Source organism: Pyrus communis, chromosome 2, assembly GCF_041283825.1.
Source record: "Pyrus communis isolate YQ-2024b chromosome 2, ASM4128382v1, whole genome shotgun sequence".
In the NCBI taxonomy this organism is placed as follows: domain Eukaryota; kingdom Viridiplantae; phylum Streptophyta; class Magnoliopsida; order Rosales; family Rosaceae; genus Pyrus; species Pyrus communis.
Window position 1 is genome coordinate 26,835,918 of NC_142566.1, and position 13,366 is coordinate 26,849,283.

A 13,366-nucleotide genomic window follows, 5' to 3' on the forward strand; every position below is an offset into this window, starting at 1 on the left:
GCGGGGTTTTGGTCACTCTGTCACTGGGCTCGCCGACGGAAAGGTTTATTCGGGACGGCCGACGTCGGGTTCGGTTTCTTTGTTTAGGGCGTCTTGGTTATGATCCATTGGGCCCATGGGTCGGCCCGCTAGTAAATATTGATACGATCCATTGACTCCCAACAACCCTGAAGTCTTTGACCAAGTCTTTCACCAAGACTTGGAAAACAACACGTGCAGTAAGGACTTTTGCGATATTTGAAGGGAAGTCAGACAAAGAAATTTTATTAAAAAGAATAATTATCGTAGAGTTAAAAGTTATACTATTGCATATTAGCTAATTCAGTTGATTATATACGTTTAATTACAGGTTACTTTACATTCATGAAAGGTAACTTAGTTACGTAGAGAAGTAAGAAACGAAACGTGCAAAAGTCTTGGAGATTTGTGAAATTTTATGGCTTAAGCTACATTCGAAGTATAAAGCATATCAGTCCGTGAAATTATTTTGTGATGATGAAGTTGTCCCTACATTGCACAGAATCCGATATATTGAATAAAACAAGTTAAATGTAAGCGATTCTTCAGGAAAGAAAAATTGTTAAAGAAAGGAGTAGGAAATAATTGAGGCACCGACAATAAATTCCTCCTTGAGATGAATCGAGATACTGTACCATTCAAAATAGTACTCTCTACTTCTTCACTACTATGGTTTTCAAATCCATGGCGAAGGCCAAGGTCACCTTGGAGGTCGGCAACGACGGCGTTGCAGTCATCACCATCTTCAATCCACCTGTCAACGCCTTGGCCATACCGAGTAAACGAGCTAGCTCTGCCTCTGCATTATCAAATCTCTGCCGGTTCGTAATTGTTTATTGATATTTTGGTGCTTCTGCAGTTGTAGCTAGCTTGAAGGAGAAATTCGAGGAGGCCGCGAGGCGAAACGACGTCAAGGCGATCGTTGTGACTGGTAATGTAGCTTCCATTCCTGCTCTTTCGATTTAATTTGATGCGGTGACGTTCTGTTCGATCTAGTTCGTCCCAATTGGAAAATCTAAGTTTAGACAATCGAAAGCTTGAATCTTTGTATTGATTTTCTTTTGCTTTGTAGACGTTATGTAATTTTTTTTTTCCTTGTTTTTTGGTTGATGAAGGCAGTGGAGGAAGGTTTTCAGCCGGTTTCGATATCAATGTTTTCGAGAAGGTTCACGAGTCTGGTATGATTGAAATGAACTATGTTGGTCTCTCTCTATTTGTAGCATTGAGTTTACTGATGAAATGGATTGAGAACTCGCCGTTGTTTTGTGTGGCGTTGTAGGGGATGTTTTGGTTATGCCCGATGTATCTTTTGACTTTGTGCTCAACACACTTGAAGGTATTGTCCCCAATGTTCTTTTCGAAAGGGTCAATTACTGGGCTCCATTTTTGCTGCGCAGAGTTAACTGCTTGTGTTATAACAGGTTCGAAAAAGCCTGTTGTTGCTGCCATGGAAGGACTTGCACTAGGAGGTGGCTTGGAGTTGGCATTGGTTTGTGCTCGCACCACGAGTGGACAACTTCTGGTTTTCAGATTTTTGGTGATAAATTTGCTGTCAGAACTGTAGTGGAATTGCGTCTTATTAGTAAATTTCGTGCAGGGGTGCCATGCACGTATTGCTGCTCCAAGAACTCAACTTGGCCTTCCTGAGTTGGCTCTTGGAGTGATTCCTGGACTAGGAGGTGTAACTTTTTTTTCTACACAAGCAAGTAAATTGGACACTAAAATAATATTGATTGTTGTACTGAAATGTTAAAATATTGTTGTTATGTAAGGCACACAACGTCTTCCAAGGCTTGTAGGGCTTCAGAAGGCAATTGAAATGATGCTGGTAATTGGCTCCTCTGCTCATTTTTTTTTTATTTGTTTTCAATTTTCTAGTTTTGTGCTTGCAACTATATTCTTTCGATTCTTGATCTACCATATTGATTTGAAAACATTGTCATTTGCTTTGAGGGGACAAAGGCAAAAGAGGAAAAGATAGCTTAGTGTGGAACAGTTAGAATTTATTAGAGCTTCATACTGAAATGTTGAGAATTATGAAATAATTTCTTGTGTTCTATCTCTAAACTATATTTTGTTTGAGTTTTATACCCAAATGTCATGAAATAATTTCTTGTGTTCTTGAAACTATATATTTAGGTCCATACACTGAACACATGCAGTGTGCTTGTTTTGGACAGCTTAAAATTTTACTCAAAATTATTATCCATTATAAGCTCATCTTGGATTGATTCTAATTTAGTACAGCATTTGGTCCTTTTCAGTCATCGAAGCCAATCCAGTCTGAAGAAGGGAAGAAGCTTGGTCTTATAGATGCTATTGTGTCTCCTGAAGAGTTGCTGAAAGTTTCTCGTTCATGGGCTTTGGAAATTGCAGACAAACACAAACCGTGGGTGCGCTCTCTTCACAGGACAGATAAACTTGGAACAGATAAACTTGGTTCCCTGTATGAGGCTCGAGAGACACTGAAAGTTGCCAGACAACAAGCCAGGAAGACTGTTCCCAAATTGCCTCATCACGAAGCATGCCTCAATGTGATCGAGGATGGCATTGTTCATGGAGGATACAGTGGTCTTTTAATGGTAATTTTGATGTCATTAGCTTTGTTTGCTATACATGTTTAATCGTCCTTCATATGTGTAATGGCATGCCGGTTCACATATGTTCTAACAAATTAAATTGTTATGTCAGGAGGCTAAAGTTTCTAAGGAGTTAGTTCTAGCAGACACTGCAAAAGGTCTTGTCCATGTTTTTTTTGCCCAACGAGCAACATCAAAGGTACGAGCATGGTACACAAGTAGCTTCTTTACTAGTTTTTTTTTTCTAGATTTTCTTCCAGTCCTCTGTCTTTGTGTTGATCACATCTGTTGACAGATTTGGCCCTAAACAACCCTCTCCTGGCTTCGTAATGAGATTTCCCATTTGTTTTATGTTCTTCTGTTTGTTGTAAATGGTTCTGCTTGGCTTTCTAAATCCAGTTATCCACTATTCATCCTTAAGTAATTGAATTTGTATTGATGCTTTTATGCAATGCCTCTGCTAATTATTTAAATTTTATGAAGAGTGTTTATCATCTTCTGTTGCCAGGAAGCAGTTTCTGCATTTTACCCTCCTTTTGATTCTTGTTGTATCTACTTAAATTTTAACTTATGCAGGTGCCCAATGTTACCGATGTTGGCCTTAAACCAAGGCAAATAAAGAAAGTTGCTGTTATTGGGGGAGGTCTGATGGGTTCTGGCATTGCTACAGCCCTTCTCCTCAGCAATATATCTGTGGTTCTAAAGGAACTCAACTCTGAATATCTTCAGAAGGGCATAAAAAAGATAGAAGGTGGTTACCTCATTGGCAGAATTCTTGAGATTTACCATTTTCCTATGAGTTATGAATGAGTCTTCAGGATTCAGGCTGCAGTCCGGCATATGATTTTTTTTACTATTCATTTTACTTTGGATTTATGAATGAGTCTATTCAGGCTGCATTAGATCATGTTTATTTTAAATGGGAGTCCGTGCTGAGTTTTGTAGCAGATTGGCGGCTCACTTGTTTTCTGATAACTAACAAAATAACACTCTGGCATGGTTTTTTTTGTGTATCCAGTGCACTGGTGATATTTGAAACCTGAAATCTTCAAATTCTTTATCGTTGGTTTTTTGTTTCAACAGGAAACGTTAAAGGCTTAGTAACTAGAAGGGGGCTGACACAGGACAAGGAACAAAAATCTCTCGCATTGCTTAAAGGTAGTTTGGACTACTCCGACTTCAAAGATGTGGATATGGTCATAGAGGTAGGGAATTTTAGAATGCCATACCAGATGTTTTCAATTTCTTTTTGTTTTTTCTTTCATATTTTCAGACCATTTTCTTAAACCTTCTTTGTTCTGGTAGAGATGATTTCTTGTGCTCATCTGTATTGACCACCTTTTTGGGCCTGAGAGCCTGAGCATCTGCTCTCTACTTAATGTTTTTTGTTGTAATGAAATTTGTATTATCTACATATTACCTCTTGAATTTCTGTTTGAAAGTCATTTGATACAATTATTCCTTGTTTGCAGGCCGTCATTGAAAGTGTTCCTCTCAAACAAAAAATCTTTAGTGAACTCGAGAAAGTTTGTCCTCCTCACTGCGTATTGGCTACAAACACATCCACTATTGACCTCAATGTTGTTGGAGAAAAGACAAACTCTCATGATCGCATTGTGGGGGCACATTTTTTCAGGTTATCGTGCATTTTTCTTCCCAGGAGCACACTGCTGTACCACTCGAAGAAAATAAACACACTTTTTTTCCACTTAGAAATGTTTTACTCCGCCAAAACCATTTTTTGTCATTGTTTTTTATATATGCACTGATAGTTATGGTGGAATGCATTTTGTTTATACTTCCTTAATTTTGAATTGTTCTTTGATGGACAGTCCTGCTCATGTGATGCCTCTTCTTGAAATAGTACGGACAAAGAAGACTTCAGCACAAGTTATTCTTGATCTTTTTACTGTTGGAAAAATAATAAAGAAAGTTCCTGTTGTGGTTGGTAACTGCACAGGCTTTGCCGTCAATCGAGCATTCTTTCCCTATTTTCACAGTGCCCATTTATTGGTCAATTCAGGAGTGGATGTGTTCAGAATTGACAGGATCATTAAGGATTTTGGCCTACCTATGGGTCCATTCCAGTAACTTTCTTCCTTTTCACCATACCTAGATTTCCTGTTTTCCTTTGTTCATTTTAGAGGGCGAGCCTTGGCACAGCGGAAAGGTTGCACCTTTGTGACCAAAAAAGATCACGGGTTCGGGTTATGGAAATAGCCTCTTTGCAAGGGTAGGGCTGCGTACAATAGACTTTCCTCCCCCGACCCTTGCAAAGCAAAGAGCCTTGTTGGCTTGGGGTCGCCCCTTATTCTGTTCATCTTAACATAGGATCTGGCTTTTTTTTTAGGAATGTTTATGCCTGCTGATCGTAGAATTAAGAACTACATTGATGATTATATCTAGTGCTCTTAACTTGCAGGCTTCAAGACTTGGGAGGCTACGGAGTAGCCCTTGCTGCTGGAAAGGAATTATCTCGTGCTTTCCCTGATCGCACATTTAAATCTCCATTGGTTGAGATCTTGATAAAAAATGGACGAGATGGTAATCTAGAACTTCAGTAATTTTATTAGATCATCCTTTTTTGGAAAGAAGTTGGAGAGGGGTATTGTAACATGTTTTTTGTTCTAACTGCTTTGTGCTTTTGGCATTTCAGGTAAAAACAATGGAAAAGGATATTATATTTATGAGAAGGGAAGCAAGCCAAAACCTGATTTTTCTGTCCTACCTCTTATTGAGGAATCTCGACGAGTTACCAATATCATGCCCGGTGGAAAGGTACTTTTTCTGTACATCAGAAGATAGATTCTCATTTTTGCACAGTAGTACTTTAAATGGATTTCTGTCTTGCTGTTACGGGCTCAGTAGTTGCTTTAAATAATGCATTCTTTATGAGGCTATCATGCTCATCGTGTTTGATGGACTATCGCTTGCAGCCTTTGACTGTTACAGACCAAGAAATTCTGGAGATGATGCTGTTTCCTGCGGTGAATGAGGCATGTCGTATTCTAGATGAAGGAATAGTTATTCGAGCAGCAGACCTTGACATCGCATCTGTTCTTGGGATGGGTTTCCCCTCTTACCGGTGAGTTCTATTTTGACCCTCGTGTCTGCTTGAACTTTAGATGTTTGAAATATTCGCCTCTCTGCTCGTGCAGCTAATGGAGAGAGGGCTGATTGTTTTATCTGGACATCCGAGGTGCGGGCAATGTATCCCTTGCGGGATTAACTGTCCGGACTTGAACAACCCTCTCCATTTTTGTACAAGCTTGTTGCAGATGTGTACTATTAGTTTTTTCACTCGGTTGATAGTGATGAAGTTATTAGTTAATGTACATGCTTGATTTCACGTCGTCTGTTTCTTACGTGGCAGGGGCGGTATTGTGTTCTGGGCAGATCAGGTCGGCCCTAAACATATATACGCTAGTCTAAAGAAATGGTCCGGATTATATGGAAACTTTTTCAAACCATCAAGGTTTTTGGAAGAAAGAGCAACAAAAGGCTTGCCGCTGGTAAGAACATCGGTTCTTATTTTTCGTCCTGAACTTCTCCCTTTTTGCTGGATTTGGATGAGTTGAAGTAAACCTCCCTTTCTCATTTTGAAGTAAACATGTTACATTTGTTTTTCTTGTCGTGCAGAGTGCACCCGCGTCGTCATCCCCGTCTTCAAGGTCACGCATTTAAGCAGAAAGAACCCTATTTTCAACCGGTTTTCGAGCACATTCAGCAATCGGGAAAATAAGATTCGAGTTCATCGATTCCTTGTAATATGCAAGGTGGCTATGGAGAATTCATAAGCAGTTGGGGTTTACAAACTAAAATATGTTGTTGTTACCTCTCTTTTACTAAACGTTCTTTCCTCTTTCTTTGTGAATGAATAGTTATAACGCTTCGAAATGGTAAGGACTGTAATGTTTGGCTGTAATGTGGGCTCCACTAGCATTCTCTGGAAAAGGATCCTCTCCGGATCCTTTTTGTAAGGATCCGGATGATCAATTAATTACGGCCGTTCATCGTATATTTTGCTATCAGAAATCATTTGAAATTTAAAATTGAATATAAATAGTATCTAACGAAAACTGACCGTACGATGTACGATGAACGGTCGTGGTTGATGGATCCTCTAGATCCCCACAAAGAGGATCCGAAGAGGATCCTTTACTTGTTTTATTAATTTCAAGCTTAAAAGTTCAATAAAAATCAGTTTCGTCACTTGATAGCAAGTATGCTTTCTTAATTACGACAATAACTCGCAATTTTTAATCGGTTTTACGAATTTCAACAAAAACTATGAAATTTAGGGTTAAGTGTAGATAATTACTAACATATAATTACTCAATTTTTAGAAGTAAATGTTCCAAGTAACTAGTTAGTGTATATAAAATTGTACACTAGTTAGGTCAACAATATTATGTAAATACAGCTAGTTGATAATGTCCTTGATATTAAGTAATGACGTGGACAAATATTGAAACTTACTCCCACTAACACATCATCTTTGGAATTTTGAATCCCAAATAGACCCCTATTAGCCAAGACAAACACTAAACTTGTCTAGTTAAAAAGGATCGATTTAGAGATCTAGAGCTCTATAGATAGCGTGAGGGTAAAACTTGCTTGAATAATTTTTTAGGTCATCACTTAATGTTAGAGACATAATGGATGTCCAACGCAATACATTATGTAGTTATTTTGAATATTTTAAAAGATTAAGAGTAATTTGAAATTAGCCCTTACGGTTAGGAAGTTATCCGTACTTAACCTAAGATCTATTTTAGAAAACTTAAGCATAATTTTTAACCCCGCTAGTTTTCCAGCATCAAAATTCAATAATATACCTATATAAGTCAATAAATAATAAGATCGCTCCCATACGACTTGTAATACTTTTCTTAAAGCGCACGTAAAAGATCTTGTGAAACCACTTTTCACTGAAATTGTCAGTGGTTTGAAGAAGGCTAATTGTTTAAACACAAGGCGCAGAAAGATTAACCAGATTCTTCCCTTTGCGCTTGATTTTGTGTCAAGTCTTCCGCTAACTCCATAAAGGCAAAACTAAGTTGAATATTATTTCCACATGTGAAAAGATCAAAAAGGGGAAGGGAAAAAAAATCATCCTAGCATGTAGCAAATACAAGCTATGATGTTAATTTGTATGTAACGATCTAAAAACGATATCTAGCACAACTACAAGGCTCTGCATTTTACACAAATTCGACCGAAAAACTATGGTTAAAGCTAAAAAAAACTATTCTATAAATATATTAATAACCTTAGAAAGAGAAATTAGATACTTCTAAGAGTGGTTAATAACTTCCTAATTACCGGCTTGACGCTGCAACGGAGATAAGTCATAGCGAAACAATACCTTTGGCGAATCTTGTCTGCTAAAATCTTTTTACATCTCTATTTCAAGCTTTTGGTCTCCCATCTCCGTTTTCCGGATGGGAGGGAGTTTTACTCAGGGCTGAGACTGCTGCAGTAACCGTCTGTGATGTCGTTGTCTTGGCTGCGAGTGGAACAACGGGTTTTGTAACACCGTTGGTAATTGGTCCCTGCGCAGTCTGCGAATCTATTCTTGCGTTTGTACTGCCATTGCTGTGTTGGTCTTTTTGAGTCTCCGCTTCACTTCTGGCTAAAGATGAGCACTTCGTTTCTGCAGTGTTGAATGGAACAGGCACATTGATTCCCAATGTAGAAGAGCGGTAAAAGAAAAATAACGAAATCTCAACTTAATGAACTATGCTGACAGTTTTTTCCTGGAGTAGTGATAAAGGGTTTGGGTAAAATTTATGGAAAACTTTTAACCTTATACCGCAATTAGTCCAGAAAAGAAACATGATTCACTTGCCTTTTATTTCACCAAAAGTGATGAGCCTGTTAAGACAATCTCGGAATTTCGTCAAGACAATCCTTTCCTGTTCTGCGTAGACTTCTGTCATTCCTTGTGCACTAGGTAACCGTGAAGATGTGTTACCATCGCCCATTAACCCATTAGAAGCAGCTGACATGAACATTGTATCTTGCTCATCACACATCAATGCCAAAGTTCCGGGAGACATAGGCCTCCCTTTCGTTACATCGGCACCATCTGAATTGGAATCTTCAGGGCTGATTTTATCAGCCTCATTCAAACTAGAACGATCATCAGCCACAGCATTCTGAGCATCAGATTCCTTTTCGGTTTGCAACCTGTCTTGTGTCGTTGAAGCAAGGGAAGTTTCTGTCGGCTTCCCTGCTGTATTTCTTTGGTCTGTACATATTGGATAGATTAACAGAATTTACAGACAGATCCCATTTCTACTAAAAGTCTAAAACTACTTGAAAAGTGACTACTCAAAGTATCATAATAATAGATAGTTTATAACTGAATTTTCCATATAATGCCCAATTAGTAATTAATGTGTCTTTACGAAGAAAAGACAAACAAAAATCAGTATGAAAAATCACCTACAAAATAAACTAGTAAGGATCATATACAAATGGAGAAACTCTACAACGTTGCATACAAAATTACAAATAACCACAACAGTGAACATAACAAGGTTCTAAGCATCTCCGACTTCTAAATTTTTTGTAAAATATGGTATACTAAAGGAGGGTTGGGGTGAAGGCCTATCTTTCCAGATTTTTTTTTTGGTAGCTCGTACTTGACATTATTTGTAGCGCTTCATGCTAAGATGATTTTTTGTTCAAGGAAGAAAATATCAATATATATAATTTTAAACACAAGTCTATAATTACACACACTCATGAAAAACAGTGAAATCTGAAAGATAGTGATTCGTCATATGTGAATCAATAAACTACCTGCAAGTGTGTTTGCAGCTTCTTCAGCTACTACAACCAAAACTGAACAAAGCTCCTTCAAGTCCTGTGGTTGGATGATGTCTGCTAGGAGAGACCTTCAACAATCATACATAAATTAGAACTGAACCACGTCAATTCAGTTTATTTAAAAAAAAAAAAAAAAAAAACCTGATGGTACCTGTATGTAAACTTAGAAGGCCCTAATCCTGTAGTACCACCAAGGTGATTAACAGGGACCGAAGACAGCGGAGAGGGTGCAGGGGCTCTGATATTGTTTCCCTTACAATTACATGAAACATGCACTTCATGATACTATCTCAAATTATAATATGGTATTAAAAAAGTAGATAGAAAGAAGGGGTGTGATATTCACACACCCCATTTTACTTTTCACACACCATTCTAATTTTCGACCGTCGGATCGGATGAATTGAAGAAAATCAACGGATAGAAATTAACAAGGGGTGTGTAAGAAGTAAAATGGGGTGTGTGGATAGCACACCCCTAGAAAGAATTATCAAAAATCATTCAGCGTCCACGTTTAAGCACTAAATTCAGTGTCACAAAAAGTAAACAAAAAGAATGTGAATCTCACTAAAAATGATATCTACTCATGCACTTCCTCCAAAAAATAACAACTGATCTGAAAATAGGTCTAGTGAGTTCACAAAAATCATAATCTTAATAGGACCATTTGTCCATTTGGTCAGCACCAACTAATTTGTCAAAAACTAGTTCTGATACCATGAGACTAAATTCACCTGTTGAAACTGTCCAATCCGGTGTAATGATGGATCCTTTGCTGTCGGTCCAAAGAGTTCCTGACCTTTTCTTTTCTTGGATACTGGAGGTGATGATGCATAGCCAGAGGATCCTATAGCTCCAGTAATGGCAGCATTTGCTGCCTGTTGAAGATATGCCATGTTGTTGCCATGGTCTCCATGGAATAGAGCTTGTCTCTCTTCACTTCCTTCAAAGTTCTTGCAGTCCATGCACTTGCAGTTCTCCGAGCAGAGAATGTTGGCTTGGAAGCATTCACAGTATTTCTTCAGGCACCCTGATTTCTTGCAATGGCATCCTTTGTTGTGCTTCCCTAAAATCAAAACCTCACCGGCTTCCTCCTACATGTTTCCAAACCAGACCACATTCTTGTCAACAATGTCATAATGAAGGGTACTAAAATAAAAAACACCAATAGAAATATTTATTATAACTCTAATTAGAAGGTATATAAAGTAAAACAAGTAAGTCACTTTCATCTAGGCCATTTTTTGTGATGACATAAAAACAATGAAAACCATACATAATTCACCAAAAATGGAAAGGCAATATACACCACAAGCTCATAAATCATGCCAAATAAATTGGACATGCAATGATATTTCATACGCTCCTAAACGGCTTGATCAATTTCAAAGCATGTGTCCTGGTCCCTCATGCACAAGTCATAAAATAGAACACTGGTCAGAAGTGCATGGTGACAGGTAGACCAAAATTCCATATTAGATGAAACCAACAAAATGAAGGGAAAGTATACATCTTGAATGCTCTCGTGACTTTAGAACCATCATAAAAGGTAAAAAAGAGAAAACACTATTAAAGAAATCTCCTTCTGTAACATTAACAACTGCAACTCACAAAAGCCAAATAGTTGAACTCAGTTTGTTGAACAAATAATACAACATTAAAAGATGCATCATGTCTGAAACTAGGCCATCAAACTAAGAGATACGTACCCGAGTATCCCTTGCTCCATGAGGGCTACTCGCAATTTTTGGCCTGAATGCATTTGGATTACGCTCTAAAGTAGCTTCAATTGCATCATTCCTAGCACTTTCATTTTCAACATTATTGCAACAGTTTACGCAGTTGCATCCGTCACAGTAAATTCCAGATGCAAAACACTCGCAATACCTGGTCATAAAATGACAACGTTATTGCTACAGTTTACACAGTTGCAACCTAAACCCCTTGATGCATGAAAGTCATGTGAATTAACAATTCTTGTATGACAATTGACAACTACAAGAGAAAATGAAAATGAACCATAAAAAACGTAAGGTTAAAACAATAAGAACATCAGTTCCAAACTGTAACAAATCATCAAATCCTACAAGGAATGGTTTTCATACTAACCGACTGAGTGCAGAGATGATATGCACTTACAGCTTTAAGCAGCGAGAATGTTTACAGTTACACTGTTTTTGCTTCTTAGGAGTACCATCTTTTGCATCAACATTGGGTCTTGGTCTCGATTTTGGGGATTCTGGTTTCCTAAGAAAGAAAAATAATAGTGTTTAGTGCTTACAATATAAATAAAACAGCTTGAGGTTGCACACAATGATTCTACTCTTAGACACTGGTAAGTTCAGATGTATCTCAATGTACAATAACAACCACAAAATTCAAGCTTTACAAATAAAGTTTGGTAAATGCATTGAAGGATAAAGATGCATCATCAACCATAGCCATTAATCACCCAGCCAAAATTACCACTAAAATTCCAAAACCAGGAACTCAGTTCAATGATGTTGCGTAAAATAAAAGTCATACTCACGTCAATAAGGGTACGAGAATTTGTAAATCGAAATTTAGATAAGGGGAGATCCTTGAAACCAGACTAAAACATCTTCAACAAAACTAAACTATCAGAACAATGTCCAGTATCAATTCATCAAATTCACATATTCTAAAAATGCAAATGCAGTCCTCTCATTTGTTTACAAATGTAGAAGTTCAACTAACCCAACTTCAGCAAAACCAATAGCAAAAATCCCATTAAAACTCACCCAAAATCAATCCATCAAACAAAGATTGGAACATTGTTTATTACACCCGAAAACACACGAGCTCCAAAACTACCCTCCAAAAAAATAGCAATCAAATCACCTCCAAATTTGAGAACAATTCCCACATTACCTCACAATCCAAAATCCAAACTTCTCAACCAAAATTGAACTACGAATCCACCACAGAACCATAAAATTAACAAGCAGCAGAATTTTCCAATTCCAAACAAATTAAACTTATATGCCTATCCCTTTGAAAAGCTACAAACTTACCCAGGCTTCAGTGTATGCGGTTGCTGCGGCAACGACACCGGCACTGGCACGGACACCACGGGGGGCTTTGGCAGACTCGGTGGCACCGCAACGGTCGGCAGTGGTGGCTTAGGAAGCTCAGGCACCGCCACACTCGCCGGAGCGCTACCAAACACCGTGAAATCGAGCTGCCTCGCCAGCTTCCTCGCCGGAACATCGTTCATCGATGACGAGGATGACGTCGTGGCAGCGCCCGCTGCAGCATCCGATTGAGTCTTCTTCGGAGCCGAATCGGCCCCGTCGCCTTCCCCCATGAAATCCAAAAATTCAAATTTCCAAAATTTCACCTGAAATTTTCGAATTTTTCTTCTTCCGGTGAAAAAAAAAAAAAACCTCAATCCACTGATTACTCTCGGATAATCTCCCAAATTCTCCAAATTTACAAACTTTCAGATCCGAAACACAATCGGGTTCCTCCGGAAGAATTCAAACACTCCGAAACTGCTCTCCCCACAGCTCAAGATTCGCGGCGAAGCTCCGCCAGTGGCCGGCCACAATCAAAACGGCGTCGAATTGCCAAACAGAGGCGGCAGGAAAACCGAAAACTCCCAGAGAGAGAATGTAGAGAGAGAAAAATCGAGGCTTTCGAGAGAGGGATTGAGAAGAGAGAAGGCACAGCAAAGGGGGCCTTCTTTTGTTCTTCTTCTTCCTCCTTTCGTCTCTCCTCCCTCTCTCTTCCAGTGTTTTGAAATTTCAATTTTGCGATATTTTGACGGTAAGATCGGGACACTGGGTTTGATCCGACGGTTAGTGTTAAAAAGAGATGATCGACGGCAGGAATTCATAGGTGAGAGTAAGGTCGGTGGTTGACCGTCGGATTTGACGAGATACAAAATTTTCCACCAGTGTAAGTCTGTG

General features: G+C 38.6%; 2 protein-coding genes across 4 annotated transcripts; one reads left to right on the plus strand and one right to left on the minus strand.

Annotated features, from left to right (window-relative positions):
- The first annotated feature begins 226 nt into the window (after positions 1 to 226).
- Positions 227 to 6,522, plus strand: LOC137747249 (peroxisomal fatty acid beta-oxidation multifunctional protein AIM1). 2 transcript variants are annotated; one of them, XM_068487323.2, is made up of 18 exons: positions 227 to 796; positions 878 to 949; positions 1,134 to 1,196; positions 1,298 to 1,354; positions 1,440 to 1,507; positions 1,616 to 1,697; positions 1,791 to 1,846; positions 2,283 to 2,600; positions 2,710 to 2,796; positions 3,174 to 3,348; positions 3,681 to 3,802; positions 4,070 to 4,233; positions 4,430 to 4,684; positions 5,020 to 5,141; positions 5,254 to 5,375; positions 5,534 to 5,682; positions 5,971 to 6,109; positions 6,237 to 6,522. In XM_068487323.2, exons 1-18 carry the CDS (start codon positions 688 to 690, stop codon positions 6,279 to 6,281), a joined length of 2,205 nt encoding a protein of 734 aa, XP_068343424.2. In that variant the 5' UTR covers positions 227 to 687; the 3' UTR covers positions 6,282 to 6,522. The 2 variants fall into 2 exon arrangements, with proteins under 2 accessions (XP_068343424.2, XP_088546130.1); XM_088690004.1 differs by lacking the exon at positions 4,430 to 4,684 and having other exon boundaries at positions 490 to 796.
- A 1,119-nt stretch (positions 6,523 to 7,641) lies between these two features.
- On the minus strand, positions 7,642 to 13,190 carry LOC137748251 (protein tesmin/TSO1-like CXC 5). 2 transcript variants are annotated; one of them, XM_068488372.2, is made up of 8 exons: positions 12,470 to 13,190; positions 11,574 to 11,681; positions 11,144 to 11,321; positions 10,169 to 10,528; positions 9,586 to 9,686; positions 9,408 to 9,502; positions 8,449 to 8,850; positions 7,642 to 8,253 (listed from the first exon to the last, which is right to left on the minus strand). In XM_068488372.2, exons 1-8 carry the CDS (start codon positions 12,760 to 12,762, stop codon positions 8,009 to 8,011), a joined length of 1,782 nt encoding a protein of 593 aa, XP_068344473.2. In that variant the 5' UTR covers positions 12,763 to 13,190; the 3' UTR covers positions 7,642 to 8,008. The 2 variants fall into 2 exon arrangements, with proteins under 2 accessions (XP_068344473.2, XP_068344474.2); XM_068488373.2 differs by lacking the exon at positions 11,574 to 11,681.
- Positions 13,191 to 13,366: the final 176 nt, after the last annotated feature.